The sequence below is a fragment of the Lepus europaeus genome, chromosome X (assembly GCF_033115175.1).
Source record: "Lepus europaeus isolate LE1 chromosome X, mLepTim1.pri, whole genome shotgun sequence".
Taxonomy (NCBI): Eukaryota; Metazoa; Chordata; class Mammalia; order Lagomorpha; family Leporidae; genus Lepus; species Lepus europaeus.
In genome coordinates this window covers 45017741-45041178 of record NC_084850.1, presented here as the reverse complement: position 1 = coordinate 45041178, position 23438 = coordinate 45017741, and the positions used below count along the sequence as shown (strand labels likewise).

At 46.0% G+C, this 23438-nt stretch overlaps 3 protein-coding genes across 3 annotated transcripts; 2 read left to right on the top strand and 1 right to left on the bottom strand.

Annotated features, from left to right (window-relative positions):
* Positions 1-4616: 4616 nt before the first annotated feature.
* On the bottom strand, positions 4617-5744 carry ZCCHC18 (zinc finger CCHC-type containing 18). Its single transcript, XM_062183032.1, is given in 3 exon segments — positions 4617-4756; positions 4759-5011; positions 5013-5744. Coding segments are annotated over 3 exon segments (1125 nt in total).
* A 1727-nt stretch (positions 5745-7471) lies between these two features.
* SLC25A53 (solute carrier family 25 member 53) lies at positions 7472-16190 on the top strand. Its single transcript, XM_062184517.1, has 2 exons — positions 7472-7547; positions 15242-16190. The coding sequence occupies exon 2, from the start codon at positions 15273-15275 to the stop codon at positions 16188-16190; it is 918 nt and encodes a 305-aa protein (XP_062040501.1). The 5' UTR covers positions 7472-7547; positions 15242-15272.
* A 5220-nt stretch (positions 16191-21410) lies between these two features.
* Positions 21411-21950, top strand: LOC133753296 (dolichyl-diphosphooligosaccharide--protein glycosyltransferase subunit DAD1-like). The gene has a single exon (XM_062183813.1). The coding sequence runs from the start codon at positions 21431-21433 to the stop codon at positions 21770-21772; it is 342 nt and encodes a 113-aa protein (XP_062039797.1). The 5' UTR covers positions 21411-21430; the 3' UTR covers positions 21773-21950.
* The last annotated feature ends 1488 nt before the right edge of the window (positions 21951-23438 follow it).

The following is a 23438-nucleotide window of genomic DNA, read 5'->3' as shown; positions in this document are numbered from 1 at the left end:
AAAGAATTATGGGGGGGACAGTGCTGTGGCATAGAGGGTTAAGCCTCTGCCTGCAGTTCTGGTATTCCATATGGATGACCAGTTCAAGTCCTTACTGCTCTACTTCTGATCCAGCTCCCTGCTAATGTGCCTGGTAAAGTGATGGAAGATGGACCAAGTGCTTGGGACCCTGCAACCCACATGGGAGACCCTGAAGAAGCTCCTGGCTCCTGGCTGTGGCCTGGCCCAGCCACAGCCATTGCGGCTACTTGGGGAGCAAACCAGCAGATGAAGGATCTCTATCTCTGCCTTTCAAATAAATAAGTAAATAAATAAAATCTTTAAGAAAGACATGTATATATTTGAAAGGCAGACACACACACACACACAGAGAGAGAGAGAGAGAGAGCGCTTCCATCTGCTTATTCACTCCTCAAATAGCTGCAAAATCTAGGTCTGGGCCAGGCTGAAGCCAAGAGTCAGGACCGCTATCTGGGTCTGCCACATAGGTGGCAGAGGTTCAAATGCTTGAGCTTTCATTGGCTGCCTTCCCAGGTACATTAGCAGGAAATTGGGTCAGAAGCAGAGGTGCCAGGACTGGAACCAGTACTGGGATACGGGATGTGAGCATTGCAAGTGGCAGCTTAACACCCTGCACCACAACATGGGCTCCTCCTTCATAATTTGTTTCATCACTTAACCATAGAAAATCCTCTTCAGTGATTTCATAAAAAATGGATTTTGTTGTAGTTTAAAAGAGATTGCTTTTGAACATTTGATTCTTTTAATTCCTTTCATAACAGGAAGATTTATTATAAAAAAAGAACTAGTAGACAGTTGCATACAATTTATACTTATTTCTCAAATGTACCTGGAATTCATATTTAGTGTCATGGGAGAATGTAAACTGACCATTTTTCCAATCAGGTAATGCAGTTCTTCCTAGTACCACCAGCTCTGTACCTACCCCCTACCCCCACTGGCTTCTGCAGCTATCTCCTCTTGCATATGCTAAATTTACAACCATGTGCACTGAATGTGAAAGCATAGACTGGAAACATGCTACTTGAACTGAATTTGATAATGTATCTCTGAAGGGGAGAGGGAGATGGTTTCCAGGCAGCAGGAGTGGGGGTGGCAGGATGGCTCCAACAAGGAGGGGAAGAGAAAGGTAGAAAAACCCTCTATCAAACAGTGTTCTTCAAAGACTCCAGTCTTGTGTGGGACATACAAGCTACTTGCTGCTGTGACATTCAGCTGATTATGGCTTTTGACCTCAGTTTCCTTATGACTTATATGCATATCATAATAACACCTACCTACATCATAGGGTACTCTGCACAGAGAAGCTAACCCAAAAGAGGAACACCGGCTTTGGAGTTAGGTAATCCAGTGTTTCAGCCTTAGCTCCATCACTAAATAGCCACATGATCCTAAGTAAATTTCCTAACTTAACAGACTGTTTCCTATTCTGAAATATATACCAATTAATTATAATTAAACTGGCATCAATAATAAATTATAAACAGAAAGTAATAATGCTATCTTAGCAGAATTATTATGAGGATTTACACGCTAATGATGCATTTAAAGGGGTTGGCACAGGATGCCTGGCATATAATACGTTTTTAATAAGTCATAGTGATTTTAATTTTTCATCACTATTATGAGAGGATCAGAAAGAGAAAGAAAATTCATCAAAAAGGGATTGAGAGATAGGCACTGCAAAGATCTGGGAATGGGAAGCCATGAGATGGGTGTCATGGAAACAAGGGAACATGCTATGAAGGAGCATGATGATGCAAAAGGAGGTCACTCAAAGTCTAGTTTCTCCTGGCCAGACAAAAGAGTATTTTTCATTTCTTTACAGTGAATGACAATGAAGGGAGAAAGAAAGTGGGGGGATGATTATTTTAAATAAAAGGCAGCAGGCTCAAAATTTTCCTGTCATCCAATTAGGGAAGACACATATGTATGCTACTTGAATAAAGGGAAAACTGGCATCCCATAAGGTGAGCTGAAAAGTATCAGTTTGGCAAAACCTTTTAGTAAAGTAAAAATTTTATTTTGGCTGGCGCCATGGCTCAACAGGCTAATCCTCTGCCTAGCGGCGCCGGCACACCGGCTTCTAGTCCCGGTCGGGGTGCCGGAGTCTGTCCCGGTTGCCCCTCTTCCAGGCCAGCTCTCTGCTATGGCCCGGGAAGGCAGTGGAGGATGGCCCAAGTGCTTGGGCCCTGCACCCCATGGGAGACCAGGAGAAGCACCTGGCTCCTGCCTTCGGATCAGCGCGGTACTCCAGCAGCAGCGCGCCGGCCGTGGTGGCCATTGGAGGGTGAACCAACGGCAAAGGAGGACCTTTCTCTCTGTCTCTTTCTCTCACTGACCACTCTGCCTGTCAAAAATAAAAAAAAATATTTCAAGTTTACAAGACAGAGAAATGGGTGGGGAGAGAGGAAAAAGTGAATTACAAAGCAGGTTTTGAAAGCAACCATTTATACTGAACCTGCAAGCTAGCTCCAGTGACAATGAGGGGGTAAGACTAGGTGTAGCATTTATTTCTCTTTTTATTCCCCCTTGGCTCTACAAGCAAATTATGTCAGCAAAAACTATATCTGGGTAAATCCTTCAGCAGCATTTATAAAACTGAGAAAAGATGAGCAGGAAATGGAATGATATTCTGATCTGGGATAGATGACTGAGCAGACCTTCTCCAAGGATGCATTTAGGAAGGGGGAGGAATATAGGGCAATATCCCTATTGGAACCCCAGAGGTGTTGGGGTCTCTTGCAGCTTTGGGTACCTGAGTGGAGCTGCCTCCTGCCTGGGTGTGGGGGAGGGGCCCCGTTTGGCTCTGGAAGGTTGCAGGTGGCCTCCATGGACCATTGCATGCCCCAGAAGGATGCAAGCACTGCACCTCTGGAGTCCTTGTGCCTCTGAAAGGTTCAGAGGTTGAGCAGCCCTCCCAGTCTCCTTCTGGCCATGAGGGGTAAGAAGACTGAGGCTTAAGGCCAACGTGGGATGCTGGGAGGGAGCTGGTGATGGGCAGAGCAGGAAAGGCTGAGCCTCCTCCCCTCTCCACCCAGCCCTGAGTGTGGCTCCAGGAGAGGGCCGTGCTGAGATGGTGGGGGTTTGGATGCAATAGCAGCAGCAAGAGGCCAGGTCAGAGCAGAGTTGCTGGGAGTGACGCTGGAAGGAGAAGTGCTCGAGGCAGGTTCTGGCCTCCAAGGCCAGGTGTGACAGCCCAGGAAGGCTCACTGGCTTCTTGCAGTGCCTGTTGCTCCTCCTCCTTTGGTACCTCAGCCTTGTATCCCCTTTGTCCCTTGTGGGCAGGTTGTCCCTTGCTAGCATAATTCAAGTCCCATCACTCCTGCCTCCTTGGGACCACAAGGCCCAGGGTTATGTGTGAAATCTGTGGTCTGTAGGCAGTTCCTACCAGGCTTCCTGTCCTTGTCGATCTCGATGTGAGTTCTCCAGCCAGATCATGGTGCCCTCTTCCCTTCTCACCCCATAGAGCTCCCTGGTTCCTCTCCAATGCACCAGCTCCCATTGGTGCATACCATGTCTCCCTGGCCCAGTGCAGCTGCTATTTCCTTCCTGACAAACCCCCTCAGTGTCATCGTGTCTGCATTCATTTCACTCCACTCTCTGCTGTAAATGAAGTCATCTGTTCTCCACATGACACAACTCTTGTCGTGCTCATGAGGAGAGGAACTGATGTATTTACAAGGAACATGGGACCCCCAGGAATAGAAGGCACACATCATCTTTTGGCACTCTCCAATCTGAGGAGAGGATGTAAAATAAGAGAAGCAGGTGTCCCTTCCCAGTGTGAACAGCAATGGAACCTTTGGATCCCACATTTTCTGCTTTTCCCATGGTCACACTTCTCAGGATAGATCCGAGAAGAAAAGATGTGAATGTCATTATTTAGTGGTGAAGAGGTTGGCTCTGCTTCCTAAGGGGTCAGTTGTGACAAGAAACTCAGAGAGAGATTCAGTCCATTTCAGAGTCCCTTCTCAATTTCAAATAAGGCTGATAAAATCCCCACCTCACAGTATGACCCTTTCCCTGAAAGCTTCTGTACTTTATTTTCCTTTATCTTCCTAAAGGCAACATATCACACACACACACACACACAATTAGATGCTTATATATATTCATTGACATGTAAGATCACAAGATATAGTTTGGTGAAAAATACACAGTATAGAAGATTATTTATGTTTGATCGCTTTTCTCTATACATATAATCTATGTGGTTACACAGGAACAGGAAAATATCTAGGACATTCGCCAAAGGGTTGACAATGTTTAGGTAAGAGTCAGGAGTTCCAAGTAATTTGTACTTGAGTTTTTGTTTTCTTTAGTTTCGGAGAATTTCACAAAGATAGTCTTTCCTTAAAGAGAATGAAGTCATCAAAGATATACACATACAAAATAGGCAGTCAGAGGAGGTAGCAGGGACTAAGGAAAGGCCATCTCCCTCCACTGTCCTGGTATGCAAGAACTCCTCACCTTTCCCAAAAGAGAACTGCTTTATGGATTAATTTATGCAGTTAGAAGCCCACCCTCCACTCATTTCCCACCACCTGATTCTGAACGTAATTAAAGGTTCCTTTAGGGCTGAATGTACCACCTTACTGTGGTTGAACCAGGTCCTTCTGATGTGTGAAGAGGTTCTCAAAAACCTGTGGGTTGCTGCTCTCACGGTTACAGCTTTCTCTTGAAAGGCACTCCTCACCACAATATGAACAGAGGACCGTGCATTTTCGCTTTCATACCCAGAAGCAGCACTGGTGGAAGGAGACTGAGCCCTAGAATTATTGGGGGAATCAATCACTAGCACTTGATCCCGAGGTCTGGCCCTGACTCTGAAGGGAGGAGCAGTTGAGGATGAAAGTGGAGGGTCCCTAGACTCCACTAGAATCACATCCTCCTCTGAGTCTTCAAGGCTATCCTCTGGTTCTATCACGTTGCAATGGCAGTTAGCATTGCCAGTCACTATTGGCTGGGGGCCCTCAAAGGCCACATACAGGGCTGCCTGCCCTCTCCATTATTGGCTCAGATCTTCTGGGCCGCTTCCCCGTAATGAAAGTGTCATCCCAATCCTCTTCCTCCCTTATTATCCTGATTAACTCCAGGAAATTGGGATGTCGCTCTTGATCATTTGCATAAGTCCTGAGAAGATGCTTAAGCCTGAACTGCCCGTCCCTATTCAGCTCAGCACCTAAAAGCTGGTGCAGGCGAGTCTGGTTTGCATTTTTCTGAGCTAAGATGCCTGCCTGAATGGCATTCCGCAGCTACACCTCTAAACAGATCACATATAGGGAGGCTTTCTCCCTCTGTGCCTGCAGGGTATTAAAAAATGTACCATGGGCAGTCATACTACTTTCAGATTTCCCAAACACCAATTTCATGGCCTGCAAGAAATCTGCCACACCTAGGTTGGGGTTGGCCACCTGAAGCAGACACAAGACCTCCTGGGCAGGGCCCCTAAGGGTTTTCATCAAGCACTTGAGCTTTTCCTCCTCAGACATATTCCAGTCTGGCACGACCCCATTGACTTGGATCAGCCAGTTTTCAAAGGCTTCCTCCCCTGGGGCTGGCACCGCCCTTCCCGAGAACATCCTCATGTTTTTCTCTGCCATGTTGGCCATTAAGGGACCGAGGCTCCTTCCCAGGGTCCTCAACATGGAAAGGGCCCAAGGCGGCAAGTGCGTGTCCTGCCGCAGGCATTTACCCACACATGCAATGATGCTGACCATGACTAATCACGATAGGGTATCTGAATATAAGAAGATGCTCAGGCTTTCTAGAAAAGCCTAATCTGCTGAAATCGCTAACACAACATTCCTGGGCTGTGCCTTCCTCGTATTTCAGTAGAGACTGTTAAAAAAAAAAAAAAGCCAACAAGGTAGTGGGCTGCGGGTAGCATTCTGCTGTCACATCCTCTACCTTCTTGAATCCTCTGCAGTACATTTTGTATCTGCCCACTGCCCTGAAAAAAACTCTGCAGGAGACTGGCAATGACAATGTCCAAGAGCTGGCAGGTGTCTGTGTGCTAGCAGTCTGTGTTTCAGAGCCCCATGCAGCCCCTCCTGGAAGCCCTTCAGCAGGGGCAGCAACTGTTGTTAGGAATTATAGGTGAAACAGTGTTTAGTAGAGCCAGTACTGGGCTCTCAGAATAGAGCTCATTAATGTATGTCACACAGATTTATGTTAAGAACGCCACTAACCTCATGCTCTGAGGTCGCAGTCACATCCCCTTCTGCAAGTTTCCCCGGTTAGTTCTTAGATTCTTACAGGATCTCTGAAACTAGTGCTCGCCTTTATTTCACTGCTCACCTCTGCAACAGGTGCCTCCTTGAAGAAACTTGCCTATGGAGTATCTTTGACCTTTGTTCACAGGGGATGCCAGATCCAAGTCCTCAGGGTCTCAAGACTGCACCACAGCAGAGATGGAGGAGAGAGGAGGGGAGGGGAGGGAAGGGGAGGGAAGGGGCAGGGGGAAGGGAGGGGTCAGAAGCATCAGAAGCTGCTGTCATCTTGGTACCCTGTGCAGTCTCCCCTTGTTGCCAGGCGGGAAATTTCCCCTGCCAGCTTCTGAATTCAAGTCAAAACTCCCCCTACCATTACATTGCCTCCCCTGGGACCCGTCGGCCTACCCACTCTGCCATCAGCCACACAGAATTCAAGTTCGGATTCGGTTTGGATGGCCTGCCACGAATAAAGGGATCAGAAGTTCGATGCTCCCCACCCCGCATATTTTTTCCAGGAAGAGATGAGGAGATGCAAAGTAGGTTCAAAGCAAGACAGCTTGCGATTCCCCTCTCCTCCTCCTTGCTACCTTCTTGAAAATTCCTTCCCCACTCCCAGCCCCAGCCTCAGCCCAGCCCCAGCCCAGCTTTCAGGGGAAACCTACCCAGTTGGCAACATCCAAGTGAACCACACCTCCTTCAGGGCGCAGCCTGGCCCCGGGAGGGTTCCTTCCCCTGCCTCAGTTATCAGTTCTCCAAGACAGGAGCCTCCCTGTACTGGTGGGGCTTTCCCCTCCCCCGTCCGTGTCCGGCAATTGAACCTTCTTTCTTTACCTGGGCCAAGCAGGTGGGCAGCGGATGCTGCAACGTCACTAACAGCGCTCTTTCGCTTTCCGTTCCCCGCGGCCCTGCAGGGGAAAGAGGATGGCGCCTCCCCTCCGCGACTAGACCACCCCGAGCTGCCGGAGCGACTGAGCAGAATCGCAGGACCCAGTGGTGAGGGGTAGCCGGGTAGACGAGGCGCCGTTCCCAAGGCAGCCGCGGCTGCTCCGCCCTCCACTGGGGTCTTCCCAGGCATCCGCGGCGGCTTTTAGCCTCTGCCCATTGAGACAAAAGAGCGTGACGAGCCGGGCGGCGCGGCCAATCAGCGGGGCTCGGGGGCAGTGTGAGCGCGCAGCCCTCCGGCCCCCAGTGCTAATACTAGCGCGAGGGGGGAGCTGGCCTGCAGGGGCTGCGGCAGACAGCGCGGGAGCCGGCTCGGCGTCAAGTGCAGCTCGGACGCACCGAACGGGGCCCGTTTACATTTCACCCGTGAGTTTGCTGTGCTTCCCCTCTCTTCGCTTCTCTCTATCCCTTTCCGCTTCGGCTCTCCTCTGCGCTTTGAGACCAGGTGCCTTAAACACGAGGTGGGACAGAAACCAAGTGAACAATGAGAGTTCCTCACCTTTGTATTAGGGGGGAGGGGGAAAAGCATTTACCGAGAGAGAGCTTTCTAAATGCAAATGTATGTGCCCGCAAGACGTCTCATTTATTCCACCCGGCATGAATATGAGGGAGGTCGCCATGTGCCCATTTAATGGAGAGGGCACAGAGAGGGGACGGAAGCGCCCAGGCAGTATGGTTAGCAAGTGCAGAGCTAACAGCTCACACCCAAGAAAGCTGTCCCTCATAAACACTCCTTTCTGCCCTCAGAGTTGAGGCTGGTGGAGAAAAGCCAAAGCAGGCATGGGAATTTCAATGAGACTACCTGGAATTGGTGAGCAAAGACTCTTGTCTCCATTTTACAGAATGGGAAATTGAGCCTCAGACAGCTTAGGGGTCTTGCCCGGTGTCATGCAGCAAATAAATAACAGCACCGGAGTTTACAGCCCAGGCTGGTTTTCCTTGGGTGCCAACTCTTTTGCCTTGCTGCTCTGCCTGGAGAGCATTTTGACAAACCAGCTCAAGAGAAGGCTTGATGTGAGGGCAGTGCTGAGGGAGGGGTGAGGAGGCAGCGGAGGGAAATGGCAAGACCAAGGCAACCTTTTTGCCACCCACTGTAGCAAAAGAAATCTGAGGCACTTTTCTTTCCCTTTCTTACACTTCTTTTTGCATTACAACAAGCTGCCTGTTGATAAAAATCACACTATTTCTGTAGCCCTTTATGATCACAAAAGAGACCAGGCTCAGCGAGGTGAAATAATTTGCCTGCAGTTCCAAGGAGAGGCCCAAATTTGGACCAAGTCTCTGAATCCGGAAGCCACACTGTTAATGAACGTATGGGTCCCAGGCTGACTGCCTGAAAATCATTTTGGAGAACCTGTTAGACATGCAGATTCCGGGGTCCCACCTCAGGAGGATTTTGACTTACCAGGACTTACAGGGGTGAAGAGTGTGGTTTGTGTTTCTAACCAGAACTATGGTTGATTCTGAGTTATAGAGAGGTTTGTGGGCCTCTGGTAGAAACACCACGTCCTGCCGAAGGTTATATGTAAGTAAATGGGCCTGCCCACGGCAGATCTGCCCACAATTTCATTGCCATGAAGTGTAACTCCAGCGCAGCGGTTCCTACCTGGAGGGCTCCCTCCTTCGGCAAGAAACTCGGTCTCTGTACATTTCTCTGAGTCCATAGCTTTGTACATTTTCAAATAGGTCTGTGGCCCCAAAGCAGTTAAGCCCTACTCGCCCACTAGCTTTCTTCACAACTGCTTCCTCCTTCAACTCCTGCCTGAGCGAGAGGGTGAGAAATGAAACACAGTCTAACCTAACCTCCGCACCACAGCTCTCTGCTGCTGATACAGCTCTTTCATTTCCTGGCTGAAGGATAGGTTGCTAGGTTGCCCTTCTGTGAGCTCTTCAGGGGACTTCTCCTTTGCTGCAGTTGGCATCGGTGGCGCCAGAGAAGGGGCAAATCCATGGAAACGGCATACACGGCTATCCAGAGTGCACGGGCCGTGAAACCAGTGGCTGCAAAACCTGCTCCATGTCCCATGAGTTCTGGTTCTTAGAGAGCAGGTGTCACTTCCTCTATGCAGAATGTGGCTAGGAAGCTCCGCTGGAGCATGTTCTTGACGTTCGATGCCTTGGAAGCAGCGAGCAGTCTGATGTCATTTGGCTGCTGTTGCATTCAACTTCAGCCTGCCAGGGTCTTTCATCTGCTCCTTTCTGCCCTCTTATTTACAACACCTATCCATAGTTCCTTGGAGTAAATGATCCTAATTTTGAGATGAAGTGCCTTCCATCTACAATTGTGGAATGGAAGACTGAGGTAGAGGTAGCGGAGAGTGGAGGGCGTTGGGGATAGAGAGAAAGCAGTTTAACTCATCTTACACAGTCAGGTAGTGGCAGGAAGTAGCTGTTGGGTTTTCTTCACTCTTGCTTCTCTTTCCAGTACCGTGACATTTGGTCCTGATCCCTCAGAAGAATTGTTTTGTCATTAGATTGGCTTCATTGGCAAATCAGACATCTGCAGTTGGACCTAGTAGGAGTAGGATCAACTAGAACCAAAATAGATCTCAGAGCGCTGACAAAAAAATAACCAAAGGAGATGGATTGTGTAAAGAGACTGGGGTTGGGTCCTGAGAACAGAGTGAGAATCTTTTTGTACAGGGCAGAGAGGAGCATCTACAAGCTGTCTCCAATTTGGTACAGACGATCCCTTAATTTCTGGTCTTTCATGTGGGAGTGCATTCTCATTCGTTCATACTGATAGCTCTAATGAGACCACATTTTCCAATTTCAACAAAGAAACCTTAAAAGCTGGAAGGTTAGGAGATAAAGCTTTCAGATGAAATAATAATAGCTGCCTTTGGCAGCCTGCCTCCTCTGTGCTGGGAACTTTTTGTCTGTTTATTATCCATGTAAGCTTCTCAGTAATCCTATTGAGACAGGCATTATTATCCCATTTTGCAGATAGGGAAACTGAGAGTCAAGGAGGTTAAATAACTTGTATAATAAGGCCCCACAGCTTGGAAGTGGAGGCAGCTAGACTCTGGCCCAGGCCTGTCAAACTCCAATGCCCAAGAAAACTCCTTCCTTCGCTGTCTTCTAAACAAGCAATTTAAGGCATGTTCTGCAGAGGATTCAGGGCATTCCAGCAATTTGCAGCCTTTTCAGAATAATGATTTCTGTTATCACACCTTCTTTATTATTTTAAAAAGGAAGTTGGTTTTAAATTTTTTTCTTTTTTTTTTTAATTCTAAAGGTAGAGAGACAGAGACAGGAAGATCTTCTATCCACTATGTCCATTCACCAAATGCCCACAACAGCTTGGGCTGTGCCAGGCTGGAGCCAGGAGTCTGAAACTCAATCAGGGTGTCCTATGTGGGTGGCAAGGACCCAAATACTTGAGCCATCATCTGTTATCTTCCAGAATGCACATCAGCAAGAAGCTGAAATAGGAAGCAGCGCCAAGATTCAGCTCCAAGCATTCCAATATAGGATGCCGGCATCGCAGTGGTAGCTTGACCCACTAAGCCACAATGGCAGCCCTGAGAATTTTTTTAAGATATATTTTATTTTACTGGACTGGAAAGGAAATGGAGAGAGAGAGAGAGAGAGAGAGAGAGAGAAGGAGATAGAGGAGAGGGGGAGGAGAGAGAGGAGGGAGAGGGACATCTTCCATCTGCTGGTTCACTCCCCGATGGCTGCAAGGCTAGATTTGGGCCAGGCCAAAGCCAGGAGCCAGGAACTCCATCCGAGTCTCCCACCAGGGTGGCAGAGGCACAAGTATTTGGGACATCTTCTGCTGCTTTCCCAGGTGCATTAGCAGGGAGTTGCATCAGAAGCAGAGCATCCAAGACTCAAACAGGCCCCTAAGTGGGATGCTGGTGGTGCAGGTGGCAACTTAACCCACTGTGCCACAATACCAGCCTCTCAGAGAATTTTCTGGGTGCTTCCTGTTCCAGCTAGACTAAATTGTCTTTCAGTTTCTACTTTGATTAACACAACCTTTATTTTGTCTTACCCCAACCTTGAGGGCAGGCAGTATGTTCCATTTATCTCTTACTGCACAGTGATTTGCCATAATGATTTAGTAGATTATCAGTGAGTGTTTGTGAGCGCACCAGAGGATTGGATGACGGGGTACCCTGAATGAATGGACAGATGTGGGGCCGGATCCTCAGATAGTCACCCAGGCTGCTCACTGGGACTAGACTAGACAGTGGATTCAAATCGCCTGGGCTCATTTTACCCAGCTGTGAACTTAGGAGGCAGATCATAGGGTACAGGTGATGAATGCTCAAGGCCAACTCCATTCTGTGACTTCTAGTTTGGAATTCATGTTAGGGGGCAAGGCTCTCCCAGATTCTTTAGGATGCAACTTTGTGGAAGAAAGGTCCTCCCTGCCTACCCATGGAAACACAAGATTTGTTCCAACCTGCCTCTTCATCTAGTTGTGGCTGACCTGAACGTGTCCTGTAGGAGCATGTGCTCTGTTCACATTGTGAGGTGAGCAAACATCCTTTTTGTTTTGATACTTTTAAAAGCAAAGCCAGGGGCCTCCACTGTAGCACAGTGGATATAGCTGCTGCCTGCAATACCAGCATCGCATATGGGTGCTGGTTTGTGTCCTGGCTGCTCCACTTCCAATCCAGCTCCCTGATAATGGCCTGGGAAAGCAGCAAAAGAGGAGCCCCTGCTATACCCATGTGGGAGACCTGGATGAAGCTCCTGGCTCCTGATTTCAGCCTGGCTCAGTGCTGGCAGTTGTGGCCACTTCAAGAGTGAACCAGTGGGTGGAAGATTCTCTCTCTCTCTCTCTCTCTCTCTCTCTCTGTGTGTGTGTGTAACTCTGACTTTCAAATAAATAAATCTTTTTTTTTAAAAAAAAGGCAAAGCCACCATATCCCAACTATTTTATCATATTTTATGTTACTAATCCTTGCAACAACCTTCTGAGGTAGGTCTTGTTGTCCCCATTTTGTAGCTTAAGAAACCAAGACTGAATGGACTTATACATCTTGTCCAAAGACACAGAACTAAGTATGTGGTGAAGGCAGAACTCAGTCTCACATTTATCTGTCTCCAAAGCTTGGCATCTTAACAGAAAAATGCACCAGAAAAAAGTGGACTTCCCCCCTATAGATTCACAAAGTGACAAATTAAGATAAGATATTTCTAAATATTGTGCACCATTAGCCCCTCAAGATGGTTTGCAAAAAACAGCAGAAGGAATTGGGGATGGGAAAGTACAATTCCTCTCTTAACTGATTGGCTGGATGGCTCCGTATCAGCCTCCTGTGATACACAGCTCCGAGTGCCTGTGGAGCATTTTGCCTTGACTGCTCATTGTATAGTTGAAGTGGCTGAAGGTCCAAGCTGCCATTGAAGTTCTAGAGGTCACTAGGGAAGTGAATACTCGAACTGGCTCTGAAATCCTGGCCCGCCGAATCCTAGCCCAGTTTTCTCTCTGTTAAATGAGCCTTCCTTCTGGAGTCAGTAAATCCATGGAGTTAGTAAATCTCCCCCTCTCCCCCACTTACCAAAAAGGAGGGAAACAAGCAGAACGTTATGGTAGTCTGATGTAAAAGAGGGTGCATGTACCTCACTACCTGTCCTTATGCAGCTGCGGGTAGGACTTGGGAAAGAAGACCTCACTTGGAAGAGCCGGGGGAATGTTGGGGTCCCCTGTGGCTTTGGGTACCTGAGTGGAGCTGCCTCCTGCCTGGGTGTGGGGGAGGGGCCCCGTTTGGCTCTGGAAGGTTGCAGGTGGCCTCCATGGACCATTGCATGCCCCAGAAGGATGCAAGCACTGCACCTCTGGAGTCCTTGTGCCTCTGAAAGGTTCAGAGGTCGAGCAGCCCTCCCAGTCTCCTTCTGGCCATGAGGCATAAGAAGACTGAGGCTTAAGGCCAACGTGGGATGCTGGGAGGGAGCTGGTGATGGGCAGAGCAGGAAAGGCTGAGCCTCCTCCCCTCTCCACCCAGCCCTGAGTGTGGCTCCAGCAGAGGGCCATGCTGAGATGGTGGGGGTTTGGATGCAATAGCAGCAGCAAGAGGCCAGGTCAGAGCAGAGTTGCTGGGAGTGACGCTGGAAGGAGAAGCGCTCGAGGCAGGTTCTGGCCTCCAAGGCCAGGTGTGACAGCCCAGCAAGGCTCACTGGCTTCTTTTTTTTTTTCTTTTTTAAAAGATTTATTTATTTATTTATTTATTTGAAGAGCAGAGTTGTAGAGAGGCAGGCAGAGAGAGAGAGAGAGAGAGAGAGAGAGAGAAAGCCCACGTGAGAGAGGTCTTCCATCCGCTGGTTCACTTCCCAAATGGCCGCAATAGCTGGAGCTGTGCTGATCTGAAGCCAGGAGCCAGGAGCTTCTTCCAGGTCTCCCACATGGGTGCAGAGACCCAAGGCCTTGGGCCATCTTCTACTCCTTTCCCAGGCCATAGAAGAGAGCCGGATCTGAAGTGGAGCAGCCGGGACCTGAATCGGCGCCCATATGGGATGCCAGCACTGCAGGCTGCAGCTTTACCCATGACACCACAGCGCTGACCCCTCACTGGTTTCTTGCAATGCCTGTTGCTCCTCCTCCTTTGGTGCCTCAGCCTGCATCCTCTTTGTCCCTAGTGGGCAGGCTGTCCCTGCTAGCATAATTCAAGTCCCATCACTCCTGCCTCCTTGGGACCACAAGGACCAGGGTTGTATGAAATCTGTGGTCTGTAGGCAGTTCCTACCGGGCTTCCTGTCCTTGTCGATCTCGATGTGAGTCCTCCAGCCAGCTCATGGTGCCCTCCTCTCTTCTCCTCCACTCCCTGTCCCAGATAGCTCCGCCTCCTCTTCATGACACCCCAGCTTCTTCTGCTACACACCATGTCTTCTCAGCCCAGTGGAGCCCCTGTTTCTTTCTGGACTCCCTCAGGTCCTTGGGTCTGTACTGAACATTGATTTTTTGGCAATCCCTAACTTCCTTCATGTGTCTCAACTCCGAAGGTGCTTCTCATAGGACCCGACCTGCTTCCTGGCCTTTCTGGGATGGGAACAATAGTTTAGAGTCTTTGCACTGCCTCTTTCCTCTAGTACGGGGGCCCTGAACTGGGGGCAGTTTTGTATCCCAGCAGATGTACGGCAATATCTGCAGATATTTTCAGTCATCACACTGGGTAGGTCACAATGGCACCCAAGGAGTAGAGGTGAGGGATGCACTAAACACCTGTGATAATGAAGAATTCTCCTGCTCCCAGTGTCAGTGGTACCAAGCTTGAGAGACTCTGCTCTATTCTCTGTGAAGGGTCTTGGAAAAACGTTCCCAGAGAGTGCGTATGGTAAGGACACTGTGTAGGTATTTCTATTTATTTTGTGCCAAAACAAACTTATCTTTTAATTTTACTTTCCTAGAACTTTTTGAAGTCCCCTGTAGCTGTGGGCCTACAGGTTTTGGTGTGGAACTTGCCAGATGCTGAGCCTTCTGCCACTGAGCTTTCAGGAGCAGCTGCTCTTTCCTTTCCTCAGCTGGGGGAGGGGGAGGGGGAGGAGGCGTTGCCAGGAAACAGCTTCAACTCGGGCAGGAATCCACAGAGAGAAAGATGAGGGCAAGTTCCCCCTCCTCGAATTTACTACCAACTTTGGGAGAAAATATTGCACTACAACTATTGAAGTCTTTTCTGATCCTACAAGATAGTGCCGCTTTTTTTTTTTTTTTTTGGAAAGAGAATAACAACTTATTATTCTAGTAGTTTATAAATTGCAGTGTTTCATGTGGTGAAATTTGAATGTAACAAGCTTTGGAGCCCTCCCTCCCCTGATGTCATGTTCTTCAGTTGTAATCTTTTCTTTGAATATTGGAATATTTGTCATTTCTCTAAAAATACATAGAGGTGACTTTGTGCCGAAAAACTAATAGCCTTTGTTTTAACTGAATGGTATTGAATTCCTCATTTCTTAAGAGTATGCCTATTTCTCAGAAACTGGCCCAAAGAGTTGCTTGTTTCCTTAGACTTGAGATTCTTAGGGCTCCATTTCCAACTAAGCAATGAAAATGCTTGCCAACAGGTTTAAATGGTCAGTCTAACCTCTTTTCTTCCCCCTCTCACCAGTTTCTTCCATCTGTACCCAGTGGTCCTCAGCATGGGGGAAGAGAACTGCTCTCCCGGGAAGCAGCTACAGCACAAGACACAAATGGAGGCTCCAGGAAAAAGCTGGCACTCCCAGGCCTACACCCTTGGGGCCATTTCCAACTTTATGTCTACTTTTCTGACCTTTCCCATCTATAAGGTTGTGTTTCGACAACAGATCCATGCCCTGGCAGTGTCAGAGGCCGTGAGACAGCTTTGGCATGAAGGTCCTCAGTGCTTCTACCGGGGCATCTACCCACCTCTCCTCTCCAAGACATTGCAAGGGACTCTGCTGTTTGGGACTTATGACAGCCTGCTCTGCTCGCTCTGCCCTGTTGGCCCACATTCCCTGGGACACCGCTGGGCTGCAGGGCTCATGTCTGGTGTGGTGGAGGCTGTGGCACTCAGCCCCTTTGAAAGGGTACAGAACGTGCTCCAGGATGGTCGTAAGCAAGCTCGCTTCCCCAGCACCTTCAGCATTCTCAAGGAATTCAATTCTTATGGGTTTTGGGGGCGGATGTCGCTGGGCTACTATCGTGGCTTCTGGCCTGTCCTTGTCAGAAATAGCCTGGGGAGTGCTCTCTATTTCTCTTTCAAGGACCCCATCCGGGATAGCTTGGCAGAACAAGGCCTGCCCCACTGGGTCCCTGCCTTGGTATCCGGTAGTGTCAATGGAACAATTACCTGCCTAGTTCTATATCCTCTGATTGTGCTGGTTGCCAATATGCAGTCCCATATTGGCTGGCAGAGCATGCCAAGCCTGTGGGCCTCTGCCCAGGATCTGTGGGACACTCGGGGCCGAAAGGTGCTCCTAATCTACCGGGGAGGCTCCCTGGTCATCCTGAGGTCCAGCGTGACATGGGGCCTCACTACTGCTATCCATGACTTCCTGCAGAGGAAGTCTCACTCCAGAAAAGAGCAGAAAGACTGACGAGCCACAGCAAATGTGACCATGGCATCATTCTAATTCTAAACCTTCCCTGGTCAGTTCTCTCTAGTCTACTTTGGCTTGGCTATCTAATACAGTCATTCTTTAGCATCCATAAACTGTCATTGCATGGGAACTCTTCCCAACTTCCAGCCTGTTGGGCACAGACCAAGCCCAACAAGATTCCTTGGTCAGAAAGAGAAAGTCATCCCAGTCTGTGCATAGCTTCAGTGGCCTCAGAGCCAGGCCTTTAACTTGCAATCCAGATTCAATGTCATTCCTTTACGGAATTCCTTGACAATAAGAGATAAGTGATAAAGATCACCTAATGCAGGCACTGTGAGTTCTGAGACCTCTCTAGGTATCCTCCAGATCAAACTGAGTGGAAGTCTGTTTTCCAAGAACTGTGCCTGAATCTGGGGCTGGGGATTCCATAAAACTTCTCAGATGGTCATATGTTCATGACATTGTTCACTGCTTCTATCACCACCACTCTCATTTCTCAAGGTGGTAGGTCCTGGTTTCAAGGTAACAGCTGTGGGCAAAAATCCTAATTCAGCTTACTTCAACTCATCAGGTACTACAAGAACTGGTGGGACTGGAGATGAGAGTTAGAAGATGTGTGGTCCCTGGACAGAAAGAATAAAGACTTTGTAGAAAGAGATTTAGTTACATGCAAATTAGAAAAATTTACTGTATGTAAATGATTTTATCTGCTGAGACATTTTTGATAACATTATCTAGAAACCACTTGAGTTTTACTAAGAAATCTGGAGGTGAAATGGCCATATCTCTTCACAAATAATTGTATATGCTGTTTATGTGATTAAATATAGTTACTATGATGTAAGGATCAGACATCTTAGCTTGTCATTCAAAACCATTCAAAATATGGCCCTCATATAACTTTAAACATATGACCACACCACTCCCCTTTACATGTATCTCATACATCAGTCAAAATGAGTTACTGTTCTCCTCTAATATGCCATGAACTTTCCTATAACCATACTTTGGTCCACACTAATCTCTCCATGTGCCATTCTCCTTCTTTTGGCCAGTCTACCAAAATCCTTCTTGTTCTTCAACCTCCAGCTCAGATGCTACCTTTTCTGTGGCATCTCTTCTGATTTTCTCCCAGTAGCCTGAGTCCTCTGTGATACCCCTTTCTAACAACACATTGTGTAGGGCACCGATTCCATTACATCATTAATCTCTTGGGGTCCCGAGTTTTTGGTGTTCTTCAATACCTCCTACTAGACTGTAAAACTTCTTGAAAGCAGGGATTCTTGTATGCATTTTAAAATCCTCCATGGTGCCTAGGTGCTCAGTAACGTTGGTTGAATTAGTGAATTGACTATCAAGCTGTGATATAGTCTGTATCCTCAGGGTGCTGTTCCTTGTACACAAAGGTAATGTTCTTGATTCACTGTCAGCAAGACACACACCTTTGGGGTGTGTTTTTGTTTTCTTTGAATAGTGGATTTTGTTTTGTGCTAGTAATAATGATGCTAGTGATAATAACAATAATTAAAAATTACTTTCAATGGGAACATTTGATGAGTTGGTATTATTCATGGCATGATTGCACTGCTTCAGGAACTGAAATTTCAGTACCTGAAATCTCCCAAACAGAATCATAGGGCATAAATATCCCATTCATTTCAACTCTGGAATTTCGAGAATTTCCAAGATGACGTATACTGCAGTTTCCCCCTTATAGATGACAACATGATGATGCCCTCCATTTGCCTCTCTTGACCAAATCAAATTTATCCTCTACAAACACCTGATTGTAGCTTTAGCAGTGGAACTTCTTCACTGAATGACACAGAAATTAAAGCTACAGTTATTGGTGATACATCAGAGAGCATTTGCCACCAGGGTTAACAGAAAAATGGCTGACCCAGAAGAACTGTGGATGAGTTTCCACATCTCCAGAACTCCCTATCCACTGGTTCCTACATCCACAGATTCAATCAACCACAGATGGAAAGTCTTTTAAAAACATTGTCAACTGAGCTGACACTTTTATCATTATTCTTTAAACAATATAATCAACTATTTACATATTACTTCCTTTGAATTAAGTATTCTAAGCAATATAGAGATGATTTAAAATATATGAGGGTAAATACTATGCCTTTTTATATGAGACACCTGAGCATATGCAGATTTGTACACACACAAGGAGTCCCGGAGCCAATCCCCCATGGACAATGAAGAAGGATTCACTGTACTTGGTTTGTGGACTTAAGAAAGTAGAACAGAATCAGTACAAGGAAACACAAAGGAAAACAGTAATTAGTTGTATTCCAAGGTTAGCTCTCAGAAGGAAGAAAATAATTACAACAATTCACAACTTAGCTTATAACTTTGGTTTTTAAACCGAACAGGGAGATAAACTACCATTATCCTCTCAGTTTTTTTTTTTAATCTAAGACCTTTATCTCCAAGTACACTGTCAATCTCCACTTAAATCACTGAGTCAGTGTATGCCCCTTTCTTCATTGTAACTTCTTATTTAGACACAATTCATACTTACAGACACATGACAAGCATCAATAAAGCATAAAGAATTCATATACCCTGTGCCCAAATGCGTCGATTATTAACACTTTATCCCATTTGCTTTATTATTTGATTGTCCATTTTCTGCCTGTAAACTTACCAGGTATTTTTCTGAACTGAGAGCTGCATTCAGCAATTTTCAACGTTTCTAGATTTACAGATCCAAATTCTTTAAAAATCACTGTTCTATTTCTATGACAATGATCTAGTTTCAACAAAATATTATCAAATGAAAACTCACTTGCCATATTTTAAATCTAAACTGGTAGAAATTGGCTCAATTTCCTGTATTTCCCTTTATAAAAACTTTAAATTTACTTTATGAATGTTGGAAATTGAAGCTATGGAATTATAAACATGGCTTTATAACTCAAGCAAGTTAAAATTTCAAATAAAAGATTTTTACAATTTTTATGTATAAACCTGGATCATTATTGTAAGATTATATAGACTTATCAACTTGTTCTATTTAAATCTTTTTAAAAATATTTTTATTTATTTTACTTGAAAGAGTTACAAAGAGACAGAGGCAGAGAGAAAGAGAGAGAGAGAGAGAGAAAGGTCTTCCATCTGCTGGTTCACTCCCCAAATGGCTGCAATGGCTAAGCTGAGCCGATCCGAAACCAGGAGCCCAGAGGTTCTTCCTGGTCTCCTTTGTGGGTGAAGGGGCCCAAGGCCATTTTCTACTGCTTCCCAGGCCATAGCAGAGTTATATTGGAAGTGGAGCAGCCAGGACTTGAACTGGCGCCAATATGGAGTGCCTGCACTGCAAGCGGTGGTTTTACCTGCTTCGCCACAGTGCCAGCCCCCATTTAAATCTTTTGAGTAAAGTTTAAGGGCATGATTGTTTTCTAGCAATTTTAAATGCTCATATTAATATTTAGCTTTGTGATATTGAAGGGGCTGCATTTTCTGACATTTTAAAAAATAACCTTTAGGACTTGAGATCAATAACATAAGGAGGTAAAAAATATCTATATCTGTTTAAAGCCTTATAAAATGTAAAATTTAACACTAAAGCTGGGAGGTTGCGCCGTGGCTCACTTGGTTAATCCTCCGTCTGCAGCACCGACATCCCATATGGGCGCCGGTTCTAGTCCCGGTTGCTCTTCTTCCAGTCCAGCTCTCTGCTATGGCCCGGGAAGGCAGTGGAGGATGGCCCAAGTGCTTGGGCACCTGCACCTGTATGGAAAACCAGGAGGAAGCACCTGGCTGCTGGCTTCGGATCGATGTAGCTCGGGCCGTGGCGGCCATTTGGGAAGTGAACCAACGGAAGGAAGACCTTTTACTCTCTCTCTCTCTCTCACTGTCTAACTCTATCTGTCAAATAAATAAAAATAAAAAAAAAACCACTAAAGCTACTTGATATAAAAATTGAAAGAAAAAGTCATCATACAATCCCTGTATGGACAGTATATTTTTAAGCAGTAACCTCTATTTCCATTTTTTAATCAATAAATATAAATCATTGCTGAAATAACATGTTGAGTGATGTATCAATAAAAAGAGAAATCCTGGGGCCAGCATTGTGGCACAGTGTGTTAAGCTGCTGCTTGGGATATTGGCATCCCATTTCTTAATGGCAGCTCAAGTCCCTGCTACTCAGCTTCTTCTTTTTAAAAACATTTTAATGAGATGCAACATACATACAAAAGCACACAGATAAATGAGTTTTTTTGTTATCTGATCAGACTCATAACCAATACCCAAAAGCAAAGCATTACTAGTGAAATCGGACATGACACCCTAAAATTTATACAAAAATGTGGCCCGTTAGAGTTCCCCAGAAGTGCTATCTGGGATGCCATATATGCTATCAGAATTTGGGGTGCCATACAATTTCACCATATGCTTACTAATCCCCAATATTAGTAAGCCCAAGAGGGTTCTTGCCTAATATTTAGAGAATTCTAAATACCGGCACAGATAAATGAGGCAGCATGGTACATTTTAGGCTTTTGTTTAGTATGAGAGGTATCTAGGAAAGTGAGGGTTTAGTTCAGGTTGGAGAGAGGGGAAAGTCTGGAAACTAGGGTAGCGTCCATACCAAGCAGGGAGCAAGCCAAAAGCCTCGTGCAGCAAGCACCTTGAGCTGCTATCCATTTAAAGCTTTTATTTAGTGAGAAAGATGCATAGGAGAGTGAGAGCTTTATTAAAAGAGAGAGGTAAATCTGGGTTCATACTGAGCACCAGGAACCAGCCACGTGAATGAGCATCTAGGCCAGGAAGCCTAGAGCACATGGCCTGAAGGCCATGTGCCCTGGAGGCACAGGGCTACAACCAGCCCCCTCCTGGCAAGAGGCCAGGGAAGAAGAGAAGGCTGGCCACACTGTGTCCTGGCTTTTAACCCACTTCCAAAGGGGAGTGGTTAAATAACCTGATTGGCTGGTGGGCACCCAGGTATGGCCAGGTAGGGAGATGAGGTCACACAGGGGCATGGCGAAGGCATGGTCTTCCAGTTCACAAATCTAATCAATTTTAGCCTGTTTGCCTGTCTACTTCACTAGTACCCAAGAGTCCCCACTATTCCCCTCCCTTTCTTTTTTTTTTTTTTTAACATGTGAAATAAGTATACACTGTCATTTACATGGTAGGATTCAGTGAGGCATTATTTATAACTATATACTAAATAGTACTCTAGGAGCACGGGCCCGAGTACCTGTGGTGTAGTCATGTCCACGTCGGTAGTGTCGGTAATTTCGCGTTTCTTGGAAGAGTACTTGAGCTCCACGCCGCAGTGCCTGAAGTTGCTGGACGCCTATCTCCTGTACATACTTCTGACTGGGGAGCTGCAGTTCGGTTATTGTCTCCTTGTGGGCACCTTCCCCTTCAACTCTTTCCTGTCGGGCTTCATCTCTTGTGTGGGGAGCTTCATCCTGGCGGTTTGCCTGAGAATACAGATCAACCCACAGAACAAAGCGGATTTCCAAGGCATCTCCCCGGAGCGAGCCTTTGCTGATTTTCTCTTTGCCAGCACCATCCTGCACCTTGTGGTCATGAACTTTGTTGGCTGAATCATTCTCATTCACTTACCTGAGGAGTAGGAGACGCGAAGAATGTTCACTTTTGGACTTCCCTGGATAAGAGTTATTGAAGAAGGCAGCCTGTTGAACATGTGGATTCTCAGAAGATTGGTGTTTACTCTCAACTCTGATTTGGTATGCAGATGGAAAACCCCGAGAAGTTCGCTAATTCTCCAAGCAACTTCGTAATAAACAGTTATTAATATGACCTCTGCCTTCCATTAAGTGTAACTTTTTGCCTTCCAAATTAAAAAGCTCCATGCCACTCCTCCAAAAAAAAAAAAAGAAAAAAATTTAAAAAATAGTACTCTATTTATAATAACTACCACAAATAAGAAAAAAACGTTATATTTGTCTTTTTGGGTATGGATTATTTCACTTCGCATAATGAACTCCAGTTACATCCACTTGATTGCAAGTATCAGAATTTCATTCTTTTTCGTGGCTGAGTAATAGGAGTTGGCAGGAACCCCAGTACTTGAGCCAGTACGACTGTGTCCTAGGGTGTGCATTAGCACAAAGCTGGAGATAGGAGCAAGAAGTGAGAATCAAACCCAGCCACTTTGATGTGGGACATGAGTGTCCTAACTGATAGACTAACTGCCTGTCCTTTAAAATTTATTTTTAAACATTAAACAGTATTATAATTTAGCTAGGTGTTCAGGATAGCTACATATAGTATAGTGTATTAAAGTTAATAAAATAATGTTACATATGAGAGAAAAAGTTCTTATAAATGAATAAGATTTTTTAAAATGCTGTATTTTCTTATTCATTTACTCCCTAATGTCTCTGTTGATTTCATATAATCAACCTTTCCTGAAATCTTTTAACATTTCTTTCCCTATAGTTTCCAACTAATGATCTTTCTATATTTCATTCAGAAGGGAGAAGCATTCAAGAGAACTGCCAGTCAAAGCATTTATAAAACTATTACTCTGTTGCCCAGTGGGTTAAACTGCCGTTTGTAGCACCAGCCTCCCATACGGGCATCAATTTGAGTCCCGGCTGCTCCACTTCTGAACCAGCTCCCCGCTATGGCCTGGGAGAGCAGTGGAAGATGGCCCAACTCCTTGGGCCCCTGTACCCCAGGGGGAGACCCAGAAGAAGCTCCTGGCTCCTAGCTTCGGATCGGCACAGCTCCGGCTGTTCTGGCCATCTGGGAAGTGAACCAACAGATGGAAAATCTCTGTCTTTCTGTCTTTCTTCCCCATAACTTTGCCTTTCAAATAATAAATAAATCTTTTTAAAAAACAATCACTCATATAATAAAAAAATCTTAATAACCTCTTCCCCTCTTGTGTATCTCTCCACCACTAATGACATGCCTCCCTCCATTCTAGAACTAACTCCTACCCTGAATTTTGTGATAATCATTTATTTGCTTTTGTTTATAGGTGTATCTTTTCTTTCAGGACTCCTTTAACAAAAGTTTTGTTTACAGATGCTTGAACTTTCTATACCTTATAAAGGTAGAATCATGACTATCTTCTTTCATCCCCCATTGTCTAAGAGATTCAGTCATGCTGCTGAAGGTGGCTGTAGTTGTTTCATTTTTATTCTTGTACAGCATACTACAATTTATTCATCATAACTTTGAGGGACATTCTGGTTGTTGCTGGTTTTTGAATGCTACAAAACAGTGTTACCAGGAATA

What these genes read in the sequence shown, in the direction of transcription:
- SLC25A53 (XM_062184517.1), top strand. Translation starts at nt 15,273, where the DNA reads ATGGGGGAAGAGAACTGCTCTCCCGGGAAGCAGCTACAGCACAAGACA.
- LOC133753296 (XM_062183813.1), top strand. Translation starts at nt 21,431, where the DNA reads ATGTCCACGTCGGTAGTGTCGGTAATTTCGCGTTTCTTGGAAGAGTAC.